Here is a 24,174-nt window from a genome sequence, read left to right as displayed (position 1 = left end):
GTCATATTCGGATTGGTAATCATTGGCACCTTCAGGCTGAATATGGCTGTCTGTTCTTCCATGTACACACACACACAGTCACAGCGTGTGGAAAAAAAAGTCATTTATTGGATCCATCCATCCAGTTGCTAATTGGAAAATTAATACATAATCCTGATCAAAAAGCCCTTTCTCTTTCAGATTCTATAGCTCTATTAAGGCATTGTCTATTTATGTCAGATGATCACAAAACACTGAGAGGTTTGGAAAAGTTGGGAAGTTTGTCAGTAATAGCCGTCTTACCTTTAACATTCTACATGGTAAAAAATAATCACTTTGTCACACTGTCTTTGGGGCTCACACGTGTCCATGTTTGAGTCCATTCTGTATATCCGAGGATTTAAACAGTCTCTGGGAGTCTACTGAGCCTCAAGCAAAGTGAAATATCTCCAAGGCCAAAGGAATCCCTTGGTTTTCACAGAAGGATCTTGTAGTAGTCATCTTTATAGCTGTACAGGACCACCACAGCCACCCTGAAAGAGGACAGTATTAATCTGTTAGAAAATTATGAGTAATATTAAAAACAAGAAAAAAAAAAACATTACGGTGGACTTCCAAATGGAACATTTCGAAATCAGGAAAATGAAATTCAGCAGGGAGTGTTTCCAGGGAGACTTAAAGTCCTGTTGAAATAACACAGATGACCCTGCCAAGGCTCCATGTCCAGGGTAACAGTAAGTGATAACTCACTGTAGACAGGAACATAACTTTAATACTTAAAATCACAACTAGAATTTGTCAAAACTACTTATTACCATGATCACTTCTCAATACTCATCAATATTTGTAGCCTGCAGGTTCTTAGCCATTCCAGCAGCATGCTCTGCGCATAATATCAAATGATCATCTTCAAATATTGATTGGACAGCAATTTTGGACAAACTTTCATGCTCACCAGAAGTGGAGGTTGACTCAAGACTTCCCAGCTGCATCCTAAACTCAATCATGTAACTTCCATTTAGCGGCACAACCAGTATAAAAACTTTGGTTTATTAGCAAATACAAGAATAATGACACTCCCATTAGCCCCATTAATTCTGCTTTGTTGATAGAGCTAATTAGTAAATGTTAACACGTAGAGATGGTGAACAGGGTAAACAGTGTACCTGGTAAACATCAGCATGTTAGCATATTTGCTGTGTGGACGTTGGCATGCCAACATTACAATTTGGCTACCTCTGTACTGATTTCTCTACTAACAGAAAACTGGTTCGGATCTCATTTGCAAACGCAGTTGCAGGCATTGACACCACAATAGCTTGGTAAAAAACATAAAATGTTTGCTGCCTGAAAGACCTAGTGGGATCACAACGTGGAATCGTGATATGGACATGAGTGAGCATGGACCGAAACCTTTTGGAAAAAAAAGAGAATCAAACAGAACAAGAATGTTGCCTTGTTGTCTGAAGAAACTTGGGGGAAAAAAAATTAAAGTGCGAATGGTTTTGTGTCTCTAAGCGGTTTCACAGAGCAGTGCCAGTACTGCAAGTAGTACAAGTACGTTTTTATATCCAGATTGTACCCGCAGTAGTTTTGACTTAAAGGAAAGGTCAGTGACTGCAGAGCCCCTGGGATAGGTTTAGTTTATGGTCCTGCTTTACTCCACTCATCCAGCCTTAGTTGCCCATGCCTCACATTTAATGAAAACAACTCAACAAAAGTATAAAAACACATGCTGAATATATCCCTTGTTGCCTCCTTGATGCTCATTTATCAGTCAAGTCTTTTACCCCGTAAATGGCAAGTCAAACACACAACAAAGACAGGAAATTAAAACCAACTGCTCTAGAGCTGCAAACAGGAAGCCAGAAAGAGAGGCTTTGATTTTTCTTGTTACCATTTCATTCATGAAAGAAGAAATCCACTAAATCCCTCATATGGTTGCTGCCTATAGGCGCTCACAACAAGAATAAACCTCGAAAAAGGAAAGTTCTGCTTGAGAGCTTAGGAATATTAACTATTCCTCCTACAATCGCAGTAATGGATGGAGTTGATCCTCCCCCCTGAGCTGCAATCTCAGCGTCGATCAACCGGGGTGTTAAGAGCCAGACACCAGAAGACCAAACAAGGCAAATCCTTCTCAAGATTTCACCTCAGGAAATAGGATCAGCTGAGGATTTGATGTTCTGCAAGGCAGTAGTTATCTGTCTAACAGCTCCCTTTGAAGGACTGACTGTCACTGTTACACCTGGGGTGTGCAGGCTTGGTCGGAGCTTTGGAGTGGCAGCTGCCTGTTTTTTACATGCTCTTTAGCATGTTTCACTGTTTGCCTCAGGTTTCGTTTTAAAGGAAAATAAGTTAGTAGTGGATGGAAACACGTGGGAGTGAGAAGAGAGGCCGTGGGATCTGGCTCATCTTCCACAACAGCTCCTGCTGAGTGCGGACATCTTCAACTATTTGTTTGGGAAATGTCTACACAGCATCATGTTCCTGCTTTTTATTTATTTTTCAAGGGGGAATTGTCAATATGATTTATGTGTTCAAAAACTGTAACGTAAACAGACAATTTGTACCATTACTCATGGTAGGCAAAGGTTAGCCAATACTACATGTGTTATTTAATAACTTTTCCACTATTACCACCAGTAGGTTAACATTTAGGTTTTTTAGAGAAAAAGCCTCCACAGCTTTTGTATGTACTGTCACAAAATTATGTACAAATATTTCTAATTTTCTACTAAGACAGCAGACATACCTGCTGAACACCGTGTTCATACAGTCTATCTGAGCAAGCTAGTAAGCTATCCAAATCTTACCTTTAGCTAGGTTAATTAAATTGAATGTTATTAGCATACTGAACACAGTTAATATCACTAGTAAGAGCATTAACATCACATTAAGAGCATGCTGACATTAGCATTTAGTGTTAGCAGTGTTAGCGTCCACAGTGGCGCCCCACACAAGTGTTAGCATTAGCAAAGGAGCATATCTATGTATGCACCGGCCGCCCTTTGTTCCCCAGTTCAATATTCTGTTTACGTGTATCACATGTATTTTATTAGTGTGAAATTAAAAAAAAACAAAAAAAAAACGGAAAAATTGATACATCTGACCCGTCTGAGAACTCTGGTTTGTGATGGATTTAATCCCAGACATGAACATTAACTCTAACTCTGGGGAAATGCTGGGGAACAGAGAACCCACTTGAGTTCCACAACAGCCCATGAAATATTAGTTTAATACTGAGTTTGGGAACATGTGCTACAGTATAAGAAACTGGGGAATATGGGACAGGTATGCTTTTATTTCATTAAAATTATTACTAGTCATGAACAAAGTGTTGGAAATCGAAAGTTAAGGGCCACACAAACACAAAAAATGTGAAAAGGGACTCATTCATACCCGCCACCGTACCTTTTCATAATCTTGAAGTGGTGAATCTCATCGCAGATGGACTTCAGGTAGCGCTGCTTGGGGAGGCGAGACAGCAGAGTCTTCACGCTGCTGTTGAACTGATCTTCACTCTCAAACTGGAAGGACAGAAAGAAAGCTGGGGCTAAAACAAGAGACTAAAACACTGACTACAAACACAGCCTGGAACAGATTACTTTTACTACACCCGAAAGTGCAGAGACACTCCAAACAAGGTTTCATTTTCTTCCTGTTTGTTAACTACAGAATCAAAAAGCAGACAGCATTTTAAAGGAATGAATGGGGTTTTTTATCTGCAGACACAGCGTATATATTTTTGCACGTCAAGAGCAGTGAAGTGAAGCCACAAAGCAACAGTGGGTTTATAGATTTCTTTGGTTTCTTCTGTGACTTTGGGTAATTTGCCATATTTAAAACAGGCCTTTCCTGTTAGCCTGGCTGTACACACTGCATATTGTCATGGGTGTTATACACTGGATGTGTTGTCTTTGACACATGTGCTGCAAAAGCCTGGCTGTATAGGTGGCCCATTCATTTATGAAGGCTTTTTGCTTATATAACTGCAGCTTTAAGAGCATTTTGCAGCTTTCTTCACAATATAATTAGTCTTTTTTTTAACCTTTGTTGAAGGAAATTTAGGATTTTATGAGCAAAGTCTTGGTAAGAAGTTTGGAATGTGAATATTAACACCTCCTAAGAGTGGGTTTTGTTAACTGCGGCGCATGTCTGCAGCATGTGTGAGTCTTGTTTCATGAGCGCCAAGTTAGTCTCACGGGTCTCCCTGGCTGTGGAAAAGCGCAGGATTTCCCTCAGTTCACTTCTCAATAGGACTGTAAGGACAACACGCTATAAGGAAGGAGACGGGATCCCCTCTTCCTGTCTAGGTTCTTGACCTCTACAGGCCGTTCTTTCCACTTCCCCCACCTCCCCCACATCCCCTCCCTCCCAGCTGTCATTGGGATGCCTTTTATTAACTCCATGTTCTTGATGAAGCTAGCGGGGAACCAACCTCCAGAGACAGGAAGTAGATCAGTGTTTCCTTCTGCAGGTCCACCTGTGGGATACAAAACAGTCTGGGTTGTACAAAGGAGCTTTATCTCACACTACAACAATTCAACAGGCTGCACAGAGAACAATGCAGTTCGATAGGGAGTCAAAAACAACATTCAATTCGTCAAAATATCAAGAGTCGCACCTGCTGTACAACAGGTTGCGTAGTTTAACACAAGACAGTCCGGTCCAATCTAACATCAGAAAATTTCATATCATTCCATTCTATCATCAGACCTGAAAGCACTCCATGTCCCTTTTACAGCACGAGGCTAATGGCCTCCTGGGTTTATCACTAGAAAATGAATACAACGTGACTGGCAAACAAGAATGCTCCTGACACGCAACAACAAAGAGTCACAGGCTTGTGTAACCTCTTAGCTGAATCAAGGTGGTTACGCTCGTTATATTTCAATAACTCACACTTCACTGTTGCGCCGCTGATCTAGTCCAGAGCCAAACACAGAAGACAAATGTATTTGGAATATGCAGTGACAGGGTAAATAAGACAAGCGGGGATGATTTACTTTGAGAATATCTGGCTGTAAATCTAAAACGCTACTACAAATAAACTCAATGTGGCAGCCATTTACGTGGCCCAACATGACACGCCTGCTGCCTTCTGTTTAATGTTCATTGTTCTGGAGCAACTGGAATTGATTCACGGCCATCTTTACCTCCAGCAGGGGACCGAAGCACGGGGCAAATAACTATAAAAGGGCTTCTCCCCGTCATGTTTGTTGTTTTAGCTATCACAAGCCCTTTCCTTGCTCTGTGATTTCACACATGAATTCAACAGATAAGACAGGAGAAAAAAAAAAGAGTAGCTGGTTGGGGAAAGATAAAGGGGGAAAACAAACATCGGACTTACTGCCAGAACCTCAATGTCATTGCTCTTGTTCTGCAAATTGCTACCAAGGTTCTGTAATCTGGTTTGGATCTGAAAGAGAGAAACAAAGTAAGAATGAATGGAATGACAGAGGGCAGCAGTAAGTAATCCCATGATCAAAATATATATCATAGCTGGGAAAGCAAATGTTGTCATGACTTTAGCTGGCTAATGATAATTATGGAAATAAATAAGGATTTATATAGTTAAGACACTCTTTGTCGTTCATGATAAGTTACCATAGATCACTACAGACAGACATGCCCAACATTAAGTCTTCAAACAGAAACAATGTTATGGGAACAATTTAGATATGGCATAATAGATTTCAGTGTCTAGTTTCCAATAAGGAGTATAGGTATCAAGATTATGCGGGTATGACAGATGCTCTGATACCATTTTTTATTTCCAAATATTGATTCCAATGTCTGAATTTTGCATATGCATAAAAATACATATATGCAGGTTATCTACAGTATTTTTTAACAATTGTATACAACTGTATTAGCCCTGTATGACAGCTATCACTGTCTCAGATTTGACAAAAATCCCACGTTTTCTGTCAAACTCAACCACTTCGCCAATTGTCCCTGTCACTTTTGGTGTCCTTTTTTTTTTTTTTTGAATGCTGAATTCATTGTTTACTGCTTTAGTTTGTACTTTTCTTTCCGTTTTGCCTTGGTGAACTTTTACACTCTATTTGCGTGATCATTTATTGTTGTATACTGTACACACTGCTGTTTTACTGTTGGGGTCCATCCATTTTAACCTACACAACAAACTGCACTGTGCTGCGGGTGAGAACTGAATTCCGGTTGTGTAACGTTAGCCAGAGCAAGCAAATTGTTAGCAATTTGGCAACATTTTACACTGGAAAAACACAGTATTATATAAGACAGTAAACTGGCATACTCGCCAACAGCCAATCCTGTATTTTAAGTAGTACTGGAAGCGCTTCCGATTCTGGTATTAGCATTGTGCTTTAGTAGGCTGTTACACAAAAACTTACGTAAAGAAGTAAAGCAGCTTTCCTTTACTCACTAACTTCAAACTGAACCGATTCACTTCAGCTGAACAGCTCACAGCTTATGTCTACAGAGGCTACAAAATACACAGAAGGGACTTTATTTTAAGGGTCCAAAGCCATTAATGACTACTGTGGAGAAATACACGATGGACAGGCGCAGGTACAAATCAGAACCAGTATGACTGATTTACGTAATGGGTGGGGAAAAAGCCAAACAGGCACAATAGGTTTTCCTATTATCAGCGTAGAACTGTGTGTGAAAAAAGATGCATACATGATAGAAGAAGATCAGATTGAGAGAAGACAGAATGAATTATGTTAGAGACAGAGACAGAAAAAACATTAATTGTTGTATTCAGTTTGTAATGTTTCAAACTGAGAACAGGAGCTCCATTTGTGCGTGTGGTCTTGTTTGTATTAAGTTGTGCTGGAAATGCTAACATTACACAGCCATGTAGTCCTTGTGGGGCCATTTTTAAGTACTTACTTACGATGACAGGCCTAGAGTAAGGGGCCAAGGAATGCATTATGTCAATGGAATTGACCTTTCAAACACTTGCACACACGTTTGTGCGAGCGCAACAAACCTGAGTCTCGTAGCGTCGCCTGACACTTGCAGAAACCTTCTCTGGGCTGATGACGTTCACATTCATGTTCGAGGTACCGCTGCTTCCATGCTGCTCTGAGGAGCCTGGAGACCGATAAAGGGCCGTTTTCACATTTAACATAAATACCAGACTTTGTAAAACTCCAATATCCAACAATTCGGCCACGCACTTGCATATTAAAAGTGCTCTTGTTAAACTTATTGTAAGTAAAATGGTTTGTTTGCCACCTGTGTGCTTGTGCTAAAGCTGGTGTGAATTTTAACACTTAAACTAAATCTTGTGTTGCACTATTTGTTCGTCACGCTGTTAAATGCCAAGACAGGAAATCCAACACCCGTACTAAATATTTTAATTACACATTATTACAATCTTCTGCATCGTGTTATTGTGGAGACGATTGGAGTTAGAGCACAACTACGGTTACAAATATACAGCAGATAATGAGCAGTCACGAGTATGACGTTAATCAGATGGGACAGTACCTGTGCTATTCAGCATGGATCCTTTGGGATTCTGAAGAGTCATACCTTCTGAGATTTCTCTGGAGGAGCACAAACAAAAACAGTTTATAGGAGAAACCCCATAACACTGAGTCACGTGGGCAGCAGATTAAACCGGCGTTTCTTTACCTGATGTTTCTCTCGTCAAAGAATTTGGTCCGACACTTCTGGATGATGTGGTCCGCCAGGTCCGACTCTGGAATCCGTTTCTCTGATTGTCTGTCCTTCTCAAAGGATTTTACCTGAGGACAGAAAATGACTTAAACATATGCTGCAGTGTACAAGCTTCTCATAAATTTACCTTAACAAAACACTTGCTCTGCGGGGCTATTAGCTGTTTTCTATAGTGACGAACACTTACATGTTACTCGTTCTAAAACAGAGCCTGCAGACAAGTGCATGCAAGTTAAGCCTCAAATGTCAATGGACGCCTCTGGATAGGATTGAACATGCTGCTTTGCTGTACTGCAAGGCTGGTTTACCTTCACATAGTTGCCCTCTTTGTCGGAGACAAGAACCATGCATGTGATGCCGGCCAGCCTGCACTGCTCCAGCAACGCCTCCTGAGACTGAACACACAAAACAACAACAAAAAAAAAAAAAGATGAGTAAAGCAAGACACAATTTGAGAGATGAGTTCAAGGATGCAACTCAGCTATTAAACCTTTGAGACAATATTCCTGAGCGCAACATACATTGAGTGCTACAGTAGAGCACTCAATGTGGGGCTGGTGAGCATGCCGGCCAGAGTATTACAAACTGTTGAAAGCTTGCAGCCCTCGTGCATGTGTTTATTTCCAGTAATTACTGAAGAATTCAAGCTTTACAGGTATTGCATAATTAAACTGTCATAACTGCTACTTTCAACTGTGACTGATCTGAAATAGGGAGGAAAAGAAAAAGATGTGGTTAAGATACTACTCAGCTAAAGCATGAAGGTGAGAAGATCTATTTTAAAAAGGAGCTACTTTTCAGGAAACTATGGATTGCGGTCTTAAAAACCCGTCTACTGCAGCAGTCGTTCATTTTCAGTGACGTTTGGCTTGGAACGAGGCAAGCGGGCATCGAGCTGGCGACCCAAGACAGAAACCAATGTACATTCAGGTAATGCATTCAACCATGACTGCGAGTATGTATGCATGAGTCTGCCCAATTTATTCCCATTAACTTCAGTTTGGCTCCTTTGCTAGCGGTGGTGCAGAACAAACCCTGCAGTGTACCGCAAGAGTGTGTGCGTCACTTCGCCTTGTCATCATGGAAGATTTTTACACTTCCTCTTCTCCTACAACCCTTCTCACTGACAGATCAGATTATGTCAAAGGTAAGCCTGGAGGCAGATGGGCAGCTCCGGGGCTTTGGCTGACTGCATGTGGAAGGGGTTTGCCATATTTGGCGAGTAAAAGCTAAAAGAGTGGAACCGTCTCCACGTGGATGAATTAAAGCTGCGGATCGTGCGCGTTCAGAGGCCAGCATGTGAACGCTGTTAACAAAAGTCTACTTAGATGGGAGTGATAGTTCAGCGAGGTGTTCTCACCATCTCTCCACTGGTTAGGGCTCTGGCCTGCATACTTAAACCCCAAAACAAACACACTCTTAACGCTGTGGAACGTAACGCTCCTTGTTCTCGGTCAAACCCAAACTTTCCTAATTGCTCCTAAGGACTCTGGGGAAATGAAGGTGGCCAATCACCGGTGTCCCGTGCCAGCACAAAGGACAATGAAGACCATTAAAGGAAACACCTATTCACTGCACAAGTGGAAAGCTAAGACAACAATAGGTCATAAGGAGAAGAGGGGGAAAAAACAGGAGGAGCATTAAAATGCGGGCACAGGGCTGTACAAGAGAGGCACACACACACACACGGCTGAGATCAGTTTGTCACATAAACTTGAAGAATGTGACAGAGGCATGGCATCAGACGTTTTGGACCAGAGGATGATGCCTTCACTTTGAAGGGGACTGATCTCAGCTTGGCAATCACGCAGTCACAGCGAAGCTATTGCTAACAAGAACTCATAAAAGAAGTTTTTGATTAGAAACGTGTCTTAACGTGCGGCTGACGGCGAGTCAGTCACTCAAATAATGACTCAGCGTTGTGCAACCACAAAGCACAGCTCATCCTCTTGGATGTTTACTATTTCTGATGCGGTCGGATAAGTCTGTCGCTGACAAATGAGGGCTTTTTCCTCGAGAACGGAAGTCAGGTGTTGCCCCCTGTAGGAGGGCTGAGGTCACTACAGGACTAGACATACGAGGGAAGGCTCCCATTTCACACGGCGGGTGCCATTGTTTATTCAGAAATGTACAAAATCCGGGATGTGGATGAGCTCTGACAAAGACGAGGGCTCAGTTACATAATTATTAGGGGGTGGACACAAACTCACTGAAACTCTGCTTGGACCACAGAACGTACAGTTCTGCTTTAACTTCCTCCTCTGTGCAGACTTTTTCCTTTCACGGGTCCGGAAGTAACAGTGAGGGAGTGGGCTTACAGAGAAGTGGACTTCCTTTAGCTCAGATATATTTAGCCTTGAGCCTTAATGGTTCAGGCGTGACAAAGTTTCAAGTACATTTGCTTCTACATTGGATACTTTCAGTTGGAGTTTCTCAACAGATACAGCAGCATTTTTGGCCAATCAGTCCTCATGTTGAACATCATACATGCAAACTAAGTTTACCGCATCATGCTTGCGTGCCACCACCAACCATTTAAGTTGAAGGTTACATCCATATCTGTCCAGCCTCAACTACATAGTGAGGAGGAGTACAGACTAAAGGCTATTTTAGAGTATTGTGTAAAGTTTATTCATAATTACAGTGTTAATTATTGAATTATGAGTAAAAAAACATGTTTTGAGAGGTGACCTCTGACCACCAATCAGTTCAAGTTATTCCTGAGGCATTGTATTCACAAGAATGAAACTGATGGACAATCATCCACGGCTATGGTCAGTGTAAATGTCATGACGGTCGCATCTAAATACAGGCAACGTGCGGGTTGGCAGTTTTACTGTGCAAAACACTTGAAAGCGTTGCTACATCTCAAATGAAGACTTTTCACTGACCCGACTTAAACCCTAAAGTTTTCATCCACTAGAAAGTCTATTGTGCAATAGTTTTACTTTTCCCTTGCTCACATGTGCGATACACATTTCTTGTTCTCGTTTTATTATTTTTTTAGCATTTTTGCTGTGGCTCATTAGAGGAGAGATGAACGAGAAATTTAGACAGAGAGAGCACGGAATTTAAATGCAACAAAAGGCTGGCTGGGCCGGGGGGCATTTTACGGCTATGTGGTTACATAACCACTAGGCAATCAGGTCAAACCCAGATACATAAATCTGTCAGTGATTTCACACTATTGTACAGCTTTACAGTTGGCAATAATGTGCGAGGAACACCAACAAATGAAGGAAAGAGGAAAACTGCTGGCAGGCCAATATGAACGTAAACAATACAGGTTTTCTGCAAATGCTGCATGAGGAAAAAATTATTGAACTCTTTCGTCCATGGTATTTGCTCAGCAAAACAGAATGTAACTATAACCTTGTTTGTTTACAAGAATCTAAATTGCTTTGGCTTTCCAAAGTGGAACCAGTGAGGCTGCTGACCTGTGAGACATCGTAGGCGATGTCTGCAGAGATGCCGGTGCTCCACAGCTTCTGGACAACGCTGATGGCTCTGGACATTGAAGAATGGCCCACTGGGACCACCAACGCGTCGCAGGAGCTCACTGGGGGCTGATACAAAGAACAACAGATATCATCACACAGAAATGTGAAAAATGCATCCAGTCAAATATTCAGCAGATGCAGCGCAAACGCAGAAAACTGCAGATGAAACCATGTGTGTGTGATGAATGAGTCATTTCAGGTCTGGGCACATCATTTCACAATCTGAATCTAAAATGTAGAAAATGACGCACCTCTAAAAATAATCACATGGAGCCGCAGTGATCACAGTTATTAACGTGTTTCTAAAAGTGGCTGTGTGGCGGCCGGCTGCTGTGATAAGGCATCATTAAATATGAACGTCTGCCTGCTGCTCCTTCATTACAATAATTAGGAATGTCAGATCCCAGTGTCTGTGTCTCTTACTGGCTCCTCCATGCTGGCGATAGCAGCACAGACTCTGTCCAGGGCGACGCTGGCCCCCACTGCACTCCGAACAGGCACTGATGACACAGGCACCGTGGCAGCTGGCCCTCGAAAATCCAAGACCTAGGCGAACAGAGAACAATTCACAAACAGACACCAAGTAGGCTGCACCATCAGCACTGCGTCATATGGAGTTAATGAAACGTTGACTGAAGGGCTATACGACGCGAGGCAGTGGAAAAATATGGTTCACATACTGCATGTGCATGTGTGGAAAGAAAAACATTTTTCAGATAATGGCGGCAGATTTTTTTTCGTAACTTAATGCAAGTTTATTTATTGGTTTAATATGCGGAATGTGGATGTAAAACTTACCAGGTGGTCGTAGCGTCCTCCAGCAGCCACTATTTCTGGTACAGTTCGCTTGCGTTTCCTGATGAAAGCCACAAACTGGAAGATGACGCCGGAGTGGTGTTGCACCTTGTACACCAAGCCTAAATTGACCACCACCTACAAACGGGATACATTTGGATTAAAAAGAATCTGAGAAAATACACTCAGTGACTCTTTAAATCTTCACTGACAAAGAATTCAGATCACCCTCAGTTTGACTCCTAGTCTGCGCAGGAGCACAGTGAGCTCCTCCAGATCCTTGAGTCCCTGCTTGGCCAGCTGGGTGACGGCCGTCTTCTGTTTGGTGAGTGGTGTCAGCTGTGGCAACAGATCTGGCAGATCCCCCTTCAGCTCTATGTACCTGTACAGTGTGTGCAACTGAAAGCAAGAGGTGAGGAGAGACGTTAACGCCTTAATGGATGTATTTACAGAAGGTTCACGCGCCGTGTGGACACCTACGCTGTTGGCTGACAGTGAAAAGTTGCAGAACTTTGCCTCCACCTCACGTCTGGTCAGCTTTTCACTCTGGAGCAGAGGAAATGGATGTTCATACCAGCATATCACAGCATGCAATGTGTAACGTGTGACCTGCACCGACCATGGAATCACAAAGTATGTTGGAGGCCTGGCTCAGCTTGTCCTCCGGGATGCCGCTGTGGAGCAGGATGGCCTTCAGCAGGCTGGTGTGGTTCAGGTAGATGTTATAGTTCCTTTCCTGCCGTCACAACACACACTTTTAACCCTCTCAGCTTCAATTAAGATCAATACCCAAGAGCCCCGCCGTACAATGAGCACCTCAGTGAATAATGACTGTTGTGTCCGGCTGCCCTTTCATTCTGTCTGACTCACGTATTCTTAAAAGCTTTCTCACAAAGAGCTGGGTGGTGGAGAGGGTCACAAACAGGATCTATGAGGGATGAACTATGAGGCTAGACCCAAGGTCGACTGGGTTCATAAAACATTGCAAAGAGAGCTGCGACTGGAGACTGACGCAGCACTGGATGTGAACAGGAAATGGATTGTACTGGAGGGCAGGGAAGGAAGTGGACAGAGCTGCACATAACAGATTTACTACGTAAACAACAAATACAGTGTAAATCAGTCAGGCTTACACATACTGTGGTATGTCAGGAATGTGAGTGGGAAGCGACGAGGGGAAAAAACAGTTCAGGTTGAGCTATAGGAAAATACAGAATAAATCTATCACACGGACAGACTGTTCTGTCTCAGTGGATCATTTAAAACACAAGCGGTGCATGTGCGTTTAACCTGCAGCACGGGGAATTCCTGGACTATTTCAGAGATGGTGTAAATGGTCTCTGCATCAGGGAGCAGGCTGCTGGTGACGGGCGTGATGATGTCAAAGGCACACTCCAGAAGCTCCCTCGGGTGGGCACGGTCCAGCTTCCTGGGGCGGAACACGCGTTCAATGCTATACCTTGAGAAAGGTGAAGAGAAGGACACATGCGTTTATTACATGAGTTTATTCTCAGCACGAATGTCATCCGCATCGCTTCGAATATTGCCATGGCCTTGGTATGCATGTGAGTCAAAGTAAGGTAACACAGATTACAGATGAAATACATTAAGGCAATGTCAAACCTAGTGTCGGCCACAGTGCACCAGCCCTACTCATTATACAGCTGGCTTAATAAGTCTGTGAAGTACTGACTTAATGTAACATAATTTAAATTAAATAAAGGAGTACCAGTTCAAAGTTTTAGCCCCACTTTTCAGATGTTTAGAGTTTCAGATTTAGGCACAGTTGGATTCAATTACATTGCAATACTGAAAATCTAAGCATTAGAAGTGCACATCTAGTAGTATGAGATGAAGACTCAAGGACTTATAAAAACAGAAATGCCTGCATACTCATAAATCCCAGTTAATGACGCCAATGTTTTACCAGGAAAGCTGACTTCATCAGAGTTTTGGCATAAATTTGCTTATTTAGAAGTCGTGTTTACCCAGCTGCTCTCAGTGAGCTATGGATCGGCTATGGTCAAACCCATCGCTTGCTGAGTATTCCTCTAATAATGAGAATAAACATGCAGCCACCTCAATCCAAACAGACACCCCCAATCAGCACTACTGAACATGTGGGTCAGTCACGGCCATCTCCTTCTACTGAATGCATTACAGGCTGTCAGTAAAATTTCTTCATCTGTTATATTTCCAGCAGATTTGTTGCTTTACAGTGGACAGAACCACAAAAAAATGATGTAACCGGACCGTTTACCAATTATGAAATGGGTCAAATCTCATAAATAAAATGGGAGGGAAAAGTGGGTTGAGAAAATCTCCTGTTCCACAAAGAAATGTGATGTGTATGATTACTTGTCCCTGCAGTTAGGACTATGAAACTGTGCAATCCTGTAATGTAATTTGGGTTCCAACATCTTTACAGAATACTACAGTATGTTATGTCTCACAAACAAGCATTACTACAATTTACAAAAAACAAATTACAACAAACAACTTTACCTCTTCAGGTGCGTTATATTATTGCGGGCAACGAATCGTGCAAACGCCATCTAAAAGTGAAAACAGAGATGAGACATTGGGTGCACTTGTATAATGACAGTGAAGTCAGCGCATACTGGGCTGCAATCAATCACAGTGTGGAAACAACTATTTAGTCATCGGGTTTCTTGAGGTACCAGGATCTTAAGGCGGCTGCTGATTGCAGCTGCCCACCGTGTGTATGTGTCTGCATTAGCTGATGCAAAAAGTTGTGTAATTAGTGTTCGTGTGCAAGTGTGGACAAGTGTGCTGTGTTTGTGTTAAGCTCACGCGAAGGTCATGGGGCAGTGTAACCAGCATTCCGCTGTGGTCCATGAAGCAGGTCAGCTCGCTGCCTTCGTACAACTTCCTGTTTCTGGGGAGGAGCAGCGGGGTCTGGAGACGCACCGCACCTGAAGACAAACATAGCGTATTACCGCCTCATCTGAATAAGATAATAAAACCCTGGCTCAAGGAGAACTGATGCATGTGAGACGATACAAACTGAGCATAAACAAATAAGTGCAGCTGGACGTCATCAGCGATGTGCGTAAAGAACAACACTGGCACCTGCGCCGAATCTGCGCTGCCCAACAGTGCACTTATTGTTTAGCTGCCTCTCACTGGAGCAGATGTTGGGGTCCCCGAAACGTGCTCACGGCAGGTCAGGAGTCCGAGCGGTTTGCAGCGGTGAGTCAACAAAGGCTCGAGTTCACACACGCACACACGCACGCTAAACAAGCGAAGTGTACTCACCATGCTTCTTGAAGATCCTGGTGATTGTTTCATACACATGCTGCTGCAATTTGGCACTGCTGAAGCTGAAGCTGCCCTGCAGGGAGAGCAAACAAACAGGCTCTGTGAGGAATCAGGAGACACTGATTAAGCATTACCAGGCCTTCTGCTAGTCTCTTATATGGACCAGATGAGTGAGACAGTATGGAAGAGAGACCGGGTTTGGAGCAGACGTTTGTGAGTCTGCAGTGACATCTAGAGGCAAAGACAGGAATCACATCCAAGAAAACATTGTAGAGACACAAACTCTAAGAGGACGATTATATATATATATAGTCATCCAGGTCATGGTATATGCAATAAAACATGTGTTGTACACACTGGATATTATGCAGGGTAAACAAACTCAATAAAACACAACACTCCGCCTCACCTTGTACAGGTCTATGTCATAAGTGAAATCCATGACTGGTGTGGGGTTCTGCGCGAACAGCTGGCCCACCATGGTGCGGTAGGCCTTGCCGTTGACGTTGGCCATGGTGTGCTGCAGCACCTCGTGCAGCTCCGACTCCTCCATCTGAGGCGGAGGCAGCAGCTCGCTCTTCAGCAGCTCCTGCGCGGTGGGACGGAGGGCCGGGTCGTGACACAGCAGCCACTCGATCACCTTCGTCTGACGGGCACGAAAGAAAAGACGGAGGGGCGGCATTTCAGTGTCAGGCAGGGGATTTTAGAGCAACGCTGCGCTAGACTCGTCCTCACCTGTGTCCCTTTCCCGTGCACAGTGAAGTCCTCGGGGAAGTTTATGGGCTCCTGCAGCGTGGAAAGAGATGAAGGACGTAAGATGCAGTTCAAATTACTGCTCCTGATTGCTCACAGATATTGACGTACCGCTCTCAGCTGGCTCAGGACGGAGATGCGTTCAGCTCCTGTGGTCATCGGGCGGTAGGACATCTCAAAGAGGATGATGCCCAGGCTAAAGAGGTCAACTTTCTGTGGACGGAACATAAATTGGGGGTATGAGGAACTGTGGTGTTGGAGAACAAGGGCAAAGAAAAGTCATTCAGATTCAACAAGGTTAAATTATTGCATTTGGAATAAAAAGTTAAATTCTAACTTGGTTGTAGGTGGCTTTGGTATTTCCTTGGACCTCCGGACTGACATACAGGGCAGTGCCAACCATGCCGGTCATGTTACCTAGAGACAGCGATGCACAAGAGCGTCATGGAAGGTCAAGAATACCAACCTCCAAAATCCCAAAAGGTCAGTGCTATGTGAATATTAAACATTCAAACTCTCTGCACCTGTTGGGTCTGGTTTGAGCATCACTGCAGAGCCGCCTTCTTCTACCTCAAATTTACCTGCAGCCTGAGAGAGACAAAGCGTTTCTTTAGAATCTTCTGGACGAGCTTCACACATTCAGTAAAACGATCTGATTTCAAATGGAGCAGCTTGGCGGCCGGTTAAAGCTGCACACCACAGACTAGGTTAGAGTCGTGCGTACCACACTGGCGGGATGGTCTGTGGCCAGGCCGAAGTCTCCGATTTTCACGTGGTCCTGAGAGTCGAGGAAAATGTTGACGGGCTTCAAGTCTCTGTGAATCATGCCCTTAAAAAAAAAAAAAAAAAAAGGAAGAGGGACATGAGTGATTAAAAACAGAGCTTCAGTTTAGAGTTCATTTCATTGAAACGCTTTTACCGTACCTGTTCGTGGATGTAAGCAAGCCCGTCCAGTATCTCCCTGAACAGCCTCCATAACCGGTTCTGGTCCTGGTGCAGGCCGTGATCTATCGTGTCCCTTAAAGTGCTCTTCTCACAGTATTCCATCTGTCAGGAGTATAAAGCGTGAATTAAGACGCAAAGCAGGGTTATTTAGTGAGAAACGTGCAGCGTACAGGAAGAGGCTCACTTGTATGTACAAGTAATGTGCTATTTTGGGATGCTGATCGGAGTCCGCGCTCTCCGTCGTGTCCGTCACCGGCCTTGTGCTCGGCTCAACCTGTGGGAGGAAACAACAGCTCACGTTGCCGACAGTAACACACAGAAAGTTAATGAGTGAGACAGTCAAAATATTCAAACCTGTGACATCTCGTCTGTGCTGTCGTCGCCATTGTCGAAGATGATGTCACTCATGTCATTATCTGATGGTCTAAATTAAACCGGGATTAAGTGATTAATGATTAATGTGATGTATCAGTGAAGTGAGCAAGTCTTTCTGCTGTAATTTAAAAAATAAAAATAAAAACTTACAAAAAAGAAGTACCAAATACATCTTCATCTTCATCGTCATCCTCGTCATCACTCGACTGGTGCCCGGTGCACTTGGCGCTTGAGGATCTCTCGATGGAGGTGGACCACTCCACGGAGCTGGACAGGGCCGGAGGAGGAGCGATGTCCTCCACGTTGTCAGGGAGGCCGAGCTCGTTGAGGCGCCGCGGCGCGTCTTTGTGGGACTGAGGAGGTTTGTCGGCCGTGCTCTGAGGCTCAGAGCTGTCCGTGTTGCTCAGCACCCCCGTGGTGGGCTTCTCGTGCCGCTCGATCCACGCGTTGTAGTAGCGGACAATGTTCTCATGGTTGAGGCGCGACAGCAGCGTCACCTCGCCTTTGATCCGCCTGAACTGCTTACTGGCTGGATTGACTTGGATGCGCTTCACAGCGTAGTAACAGCCGTCCAGTTTATTCTGAACCTGAACGTGCGAGAAGAGACAGACAAGAGCTTTGACAACCAGAGTCGTGTTATCGCTCAGTAACGTTTACACTGGGGGTGAAAAGAAAGTGCAGCCCACCTTAATTACAGCACCAAAGGCTCCTTTTCCCAGAAGCTGCAGCTCCTCAAACTCATTATAGTAGCGAGACAACTGCCCCTGCATCCCAGAGCTGAATGGAGAGTTGAGGATGTGGCTCTGGGGGATTACTAACGATGCAAAGTCCACGGCAAGATCTGGGAGATGACAAATAAATCAATCATTTTAACAGAACTTAAGTAAATAAAGATGCCAAACATTTCACTGTGAAGGGTTGTTTAAAACTGTATATATGTATACCCCTCTCTGGTTTCTATCAATGAGAACTGAGAATACGTTTTTCAGCTGATAATATTGAAGCACAGGTGAGCACATGTAGTCTGAAGACCTTTTTGCTGTGATGCCAATTTTTCAGCCTGAGAGCTGACTGGATTTAAAAAGTACAACAACAGAGAAGAGCCGGACAAAAGCAACACCATATACAAGATGTGTCCATGACAGGTAAAATGTTGTGGAAATACCACAAATCTCTGGAACCAATGCCAACATTAGTGTGTCATTTGTTAGAAATGTCTCTTAATGAATTAATACTGAATCGGAACCTTCAGCAGTGATATCCAGGCCTGGTAACCAGGTCCTTTCACTGTGCCTTGAGGTTCAGACTCATGCTATGTGAGGCATAAAATCCGATCAGATCACATGAAAATCAAAGAAAAGCTTTTTTTAATAACAATAACAATAGCATGTTTTGCTGCCTCCAGAATTCTGTGACCCGTAGTATTAACTTTCTTTTGCTGTATCTGCTTTATCACCAGTAACTTACAGGTGTAGTCAAATCAACCAGGACTGAATTTTTCTAGGTTGGCCCTTTAATCAAGACTGACCTGAATGTATTTAATGTAATGTGCTCCTCATTTTTTTTGTCTGCTTTATTTAGATATACACATCAGCCATAACATTATGACCATTTGTGTTGTGACTCATCAGAGAATGGCCATGGGCCTTCTGAGGGTGTCATGTGGTGTCTGGCAACAGAATGATGTTAGTGGGGACCTCTGGGTCCTATGGGTTGAGGGGAGGGTCCTCTGTGGATCAGGTTTGGTCCAGTGCATCCCACAGATACTTGATCAGTTTGGGATCTAGTGACCTTGGAGGCCAGGTCAACACCTTGTGCTGCTCTTCATGTTTTTTTGAGTTGTTACTTAACCGCTTTTGTGCCTGTGCCTGTGTCAGGCTGCATCCTGCTGGGGATGGCTGCTGCCATCAAGGAGTGCCATTGCTATGGGGTGGGGGTGCCTGGTTTGGTCTAGGTGGGTGATACATGTGTATGTAACATCCACACAAATGCCAAGTCCAAAGGTTCCCAGCAGAACATTGAATTGTCACAAGATGGTCAATGTTATTCACTTGTCAGTGGTCATAATGCTATGCCTGATCGGTGTATATAACGCATTGAGGTATGTGTCACCTTCTGGGCTGGTATCGTTATACTGAGGCAGGTTTTTAGGCGAAGGGGGCTTGAGGAAAGAGTGATCCAAGAGCTGCTGGGTCGTCCAACGGTCGGCATCATTCAGGCATACGCACCTAGAACACAAAGACTCAGACAGTACAGCACTACAGGAAAATCCTGGATACAACAACCGGCGGGACCGAGCTGGAATGACCAGTCTATTGCACCGACATGCACTGTGCTAACAATCAGCTGACAGCTAACATCACATGGTTTGAAAGAAAAGGCCTGAAACGTTAGCTTCTCTCTCTTTGCTGTCAATGGTTCCATAGCGAACCCCATATGTTTTCCATTATTGCTAAACAACAAAGGCGCAGAGCATAGCAGGCAGTATTGAATAGTTCTTTCCTCCCTTCCAGACAGTCACTGTTTTCCATCAACTTCTGTATATGACGAAAATGTACTGCTGAGACGAGGGTTGCGACGTTTGGGCTATGAATCAATTAGTCAGTCCAAAGAAAAGTTACTGGCAGCTGTTTTTGATAATAATCATTTAAGCCATTGCACAAGTCAAATAATCTGTTCCAAGTTATTCAATTTAAGAATTTAATAAAACCAAATGGTAGGGTTTTGGATAGTCGTTCAAACAAGACATCGGATTATTTCATATTCAAGGAGTTAATTAGAAAAGCAGATGATGAAAATTACTTGAAGCCTTCTTTCAGTGAACATTCTGTCTTAACTTAAAACTATATTTGACTTTTTGAGAATTATAAGCAATACAGTATCAGGGAGGTGAATGGAATTAGTTGCCCGGAACCACAAGACTAAAACAAACGGGTTCAAATGCTGTATAAGAAACTGGTGAGGCATGCATCTGTACATACTTGTGGAGAAAATCCTGGAAGTCAGCGGGCAGGCTGCCTGGCACCGTCACTGGATACTCCTTCACTTCTTTCCCCTGACTCAGAGCCAGCAGCATCAGCCCCAAGCTCCACACGTCCCCCTTTTTGCCGGTTTTCGTCGGCATCACCGTGTCCTCGGAGAAGCGCACGTGGGCCTGCTCAAAAATGTCTTCTTTGCAGATGTCCGCGAATCTCTTGGACAGGCTGTAATCGGTAAGTCGAACGTTGCCCTCCGAGTCCACCAGCACGCTGGAGGCCCCCAGCTGTTTGTGGACCACGGAGTTGGAGTGAAGGTAGTCGAGAGCTGCCAGCAGCTGGGCCGTGTAATGGCAGAGTTTGTCCAGAGGGACCGGGTTGTTGGAGGTTAGGCTTTGGTTGAGGTTGATCCCGGCCACGTGCTCCACCAGCAGGTTAACCACGAGGCAGTCCTCCTTCTCGGTGGAACTCAGCCCCATGTAGTGCACCAAGTTAGGGTGATCCAGCCGCAGGAGGGAGTTGAACTCATTTTCCGCCCCGTGGATCTACACAGCATGGGATGTGTGACAGTTGGAAGCATTAAAGGAGAATCTGCTGCTCTTAAAAAAACAAATACATTTAACCACTAAACTCTGAATAATGACAGCTGCCTCTCCTCTACTTGCCTGCTTCTTACAGTTGTCGATCTTTCCTTTCTCCTGGTTGGTGAAGAACTTGCCCATCTTCTTGTTCCATTGTAACGACCACTCGTAGATCACAGAAAAGTCTCCTGAGTTCACCTCGAACCCGTTATAGACGTTACGGCCAAGTCGCTCGCTCACGCCTGTCAGAAACAGAAATGCACAAACGGCTCATTGGGACGGACTGTACGACACCCGACTGGCAGCAACCGTCTCCGAAAGCTCTCACCTAAACTTTTCCCTCTGTGGACGACGAGTTCTCCAAAAGTGCTGCTGTTGAAGTGCAGAAGCTCCTGAGAGCGATGGTTGTCCTCATTAATGGTGTCACGTCTGGTAAAGAAAACACATTTGTTACCATATTTGTGGAACGGAGAAGCAGTTCGCAGTATATTTAGACCTAATAAAGTATGCTGTGTACCGGTGGCGTGTGTTTGAGGTAGTCCGACGGCGGTTACCGACTGCTTTCCTGGCTTCAATAAGTTCAGGAGTAGCTCCATCCGGGCTGGGTGGACTCTTTCCTAAAACACAAACCGACTGCTCCATGCTCTCAAGCCGCTCCTGTGAATGTAAAACCACTGAATAGGTAAATCACAACAACATTTTTTAAGATGAGATAAGATAATGCTTACTTTATTCCCCAGTGGGGAACTTTGCAGTGTTGCAGCAGCAAACTGTTTAAGGACAGTGCACAAAGGAGATTAAAATGCAAACATTAAATACAAAAAACAGACATTCCTCTTCCTGCAACTGTTCTGCTAGTGAATAATAATATATATAATAACTATTAACTGCTTTCCTACAAGTAGAAATACTATAGCACCTGTTTAGCCATTTCCTTTCTTCTCTTCTCCTCTCGCTTCTCCTCCTCTCGTCTTTGGATTTCAGCCATGATTTCTTTTTCCTGCGAGAATGGGACATGCTGCAGTCAAAGTCCTGTCAACCTAGCTCATGTCTCTTATTTAGAGATGAATCATACCCTAAAAAACTCTCTCTAAGGTAAAACAGTCTGTTTTTAAGTGACCAATATTTGGCTAATGCTTGGCAGATTATGTAAAGACTTTTCACGTTGGGCATTTCTGTTTGTGGTTAGCCAAGTTATGGTACAATAAAGTGCAGCATTACACTCACTTGCTTTCTAATATAACAGTCCTGCACTAAATTCAGTTTCATGACTGTTCTAATGTTCAGTTTATGTTGAAACATTTAAGACAGGTCATTTAACTGTATGATCATTTTAGAGGATAGCTTGTGGTGCTGTTAAACTGCACTGAATGAAAGTGTTTCCCTTATTTAGCCCTCCCCTCCTAACCATCTCCTCCTCCTGCTTGCGCTGCTGGTCAATCCTCTGCTGCTCCTCCAGGGCTAGCTTCTCCTGCTGCCTCTGCTGGTTCTTCAGCATCTCCTCGTGGAAGGAGCGCGGCGGAGGCTTGTTGTGCTCGCTCAGGAAGCCCTGAATGTGGTCCGCCAGCTCGTAAATCATCACCTAACGCGGACAGATGCGATGATTAGCAGGCCTCTGTCTGCGCAAGCAAGCGTGCGAGTGAATGGTGCCCACGCATCCTCACCTCCCCACATCGCGCCGCCGCCAGCTTGGTGAGTTCACTCTGGAGGTTCTGGAGGTTTTCGTTCGAGAGACCTTTGGCGTTCTTCAGCTCCAGCTCCGGGGGCCTGTCGGCACCCCGTGATATCAGGTTAGTAAGACTGAACAATGACGCTGAGACAAAACTAGAACTGGGTTACACTGGATCTTTGTGTGCTCAAACACAGATAAAATCACAACATTGCTTTAGTGCTGTAAGCAGATTAGAATATTAGTTAATGGAGAAATCTCTCGTGTTAATGTAGCTGAGACAGAGCGTGCAGGCCTTGTCCTGTTTCCTTTCTGTTGGATTTATGACAAACGTCTAAAATTCTAAAGAAAATTAAATGCTGCTTTTACATCTTTGACGTAATTTGAACTTTTTGAATTTGACTGTCCATTATATGTGATAAAGACACATTTTGGTAGGTACCAACACCCTGAATGTTCACTAACTACATTCAGCAAAACTCTGCAGAGAAATAATGAGAAAAATACACAACGGTGCTAAATGCACATAGCAGAACGGTGAAAGAATGTAAATAAAATCATTTTTTATATGATATTTCCACTTATTTACATAGATTTCCTTTTTTTCTGAGGGATTTCATTACTGAGTTTAATTCCAATGACAGTTTAAGCATTTACAGTGACCTGGCGTGGGCAGCATTACAACAAAATATGTGTAATATTTCCAAATCTTTGTTGGATCGCAAATAATGAAGCTTAAAAAAAAAAAGACACAATTTTAATATTGGACTTGAAGATTGGAGGTTATACAGTAATTGGGGTTGCATTTGCTTGGACACCTTGCAGTGCAGAGGGGATAACGTTCTTATACAGTAGCTTGCATGGGAAAGGTCAGGGGTCAGCAGTACTCACACGTCGGGATATGTGTGGGGGCATTTGACCTGCAGGTCCACAGTCACGTAGCACTCCTTCCCATTGCTCAGCCCACTGGGCCGCAGGCACAGATGCACCTCTGGGGGCCTTTTAATCTGAAAATCAAATTAAAGCAGCCTCAGCTATGGAGATTTGGACGGGATCGCACGAGTTTAGTGTAGTTAGCAGAGGGTACGTGTCAACTTTTAGCCCCGATCCGCCCACTAAAGGTGGCGTTAGCATCTCCAGCTACCTTCCACGTATCGTTGTTACGCAGATCCTGGAAGTCATCTCCAAAGATAGACGCGAGGGCTTCTAGTTCATTTTCCTGCTGCACAGTGTAGTCGTCTGTCCAATCTGTCGGAGCGCTCATTCTTCTGAACTCAACTACATGACCGCGCCGCTGTCCCGTCACACTCTCAGCCGTCAGACAGAAGCAGGAAGAGGATCCGCTGGGTGCTGCAACCCCCGCCGCTCCTCTCGAGCTCTGTAAACCTTATCAGATGTACAGCTCGCCCGCAGGAACTGGTTTTACTTACTAAACGCGAACTAACTGAGCTGTCGACTCGACAGGCAAACACAACAACGTTGCGAGTGGCGCATGTATCTTGCAAGCTGTGTCGCAGGTGAAACGTCATCACGCTGCGTTCTCTAAAATGGCCTCTAGAGGGCAGTAATCATCCCACTGTGCTGAGAGTCACACAGGAAATCTGCTGCACAAGGGTGCACTACAACTTTTATAGCAATAT

The 24,174-nt window shown here is 44.0% G+C and overlaps 1 protein-coding gene across 2 annotated transcripts; it reads right to left on the bottom strand.

Annotated features, from left to right (window-relative positions):
* Positions 1–88: 88 nt before the first annotated feature.
* Positions 89–24,174, bottom strand: eif2ak4 (eukaryotic translation initiation factor 2 alpha kinase 4). Of its 2 annotated transcripts, XM_084569378.1 has the most exons (40): positions 23,679–24,174; positions 23,426–23,541; positions 22,530–22,632; positions 22,274–22,447; positions 21,785–21,865; positions 21,594–21,635; positions 21,383–21,522; positions 21,194–21,294; positions 20,950–21,107; positions 20,291–20,829; positions 19,422–19,537; positions 17,996–18,150; positions 17,460–17,896; positions 17,289–17,358; positions 17,119–17,208; positions 16,914–17,036; positions 16,714–16,818; positions 16,514–16,577; positions 16,327–16,406; positions 16,101–16,202; positions 15,972–16,022; positions 15,646–15,882; positions 15,234–15,309; positions 14,769–14,890; positions 14,460–14,509; positions 13,245–13,413; positions 12,574–12,690; positions 12,435–12,500; positions 12,183–12,353; positions 11,958–12,092; positions 11,583–11,705; positions 11,097–11,225; positions 7,968–8,054; positions 7,615–7,727; positions 7,468–7,526; positions 6,965–7,068; positions 5,333–5,401; positions 4,421–4,465; positions 3,394–3,509; positions 89–512 (listed from the first exon to the last, which is right to left on the bottom strand). In XM_084569378.1, exons 1-40 carry the CDS (start codon positions 23,796–23,798, stop codon positions 455–457), a joined length of 5,013 nt encoding a protein of 1,670 aa, XP_084425504.1. In that variant the 5' UTR covers positions 23,799–24,174; the 3' UTR covers positions 89–454. The 2 variants fall into 2 exon arrangements, with proteins under 2 accessions (XP_084425504.1, XP_084425505.1); XM_084569379.1 differs by lacking the exon at positions 21,594–21,635.

The sequence above is a fragment of the Chelon labrosus genome (genome assembly GCF_963514085.1).
Source record: "Chelon labrosus genome assembly, chromosome: 20".
Lineage (NCBI taxonomy): Eukaryota > Metazoa > Chordata > Actinopteri > Mugiliformes > Mugilidae > Chelon > Chelon labrosus.
The sequence above is the reverse complement of the archived record's forward strand: the minus strand, read 5'-3'. Positions and strand labels throughout refer to the sequence as shown.

What these genes read in the sequence shown, in the direction of transcription:
- eif2ak4 (XM_084569378.1), bottom strand. Translation starts at nt 23,798, where the DNA reads ATGAGCGCTCCGACAGATTGGACAGACGACTACACTGTGCAGCAGGAA. An exon ending in AGGAATTCCCCGTGCTGCAG is followed by an intron (nt 12,691 to 13,244) that starts GTTAAACGCACA and finishes TTGTGACGGCAG; the next exon opens with GAAAGGAACTATAACATCTA. An exon ending in TCGCCTACGATGTCTCACAG is followed by an intron (nt 8,055 to 11,096) that starts GTCAGCAGCCTC and finishes TTGTGTGTTCAG; the next exon opens with TCTCAGGAGGCGTTGCTGGA.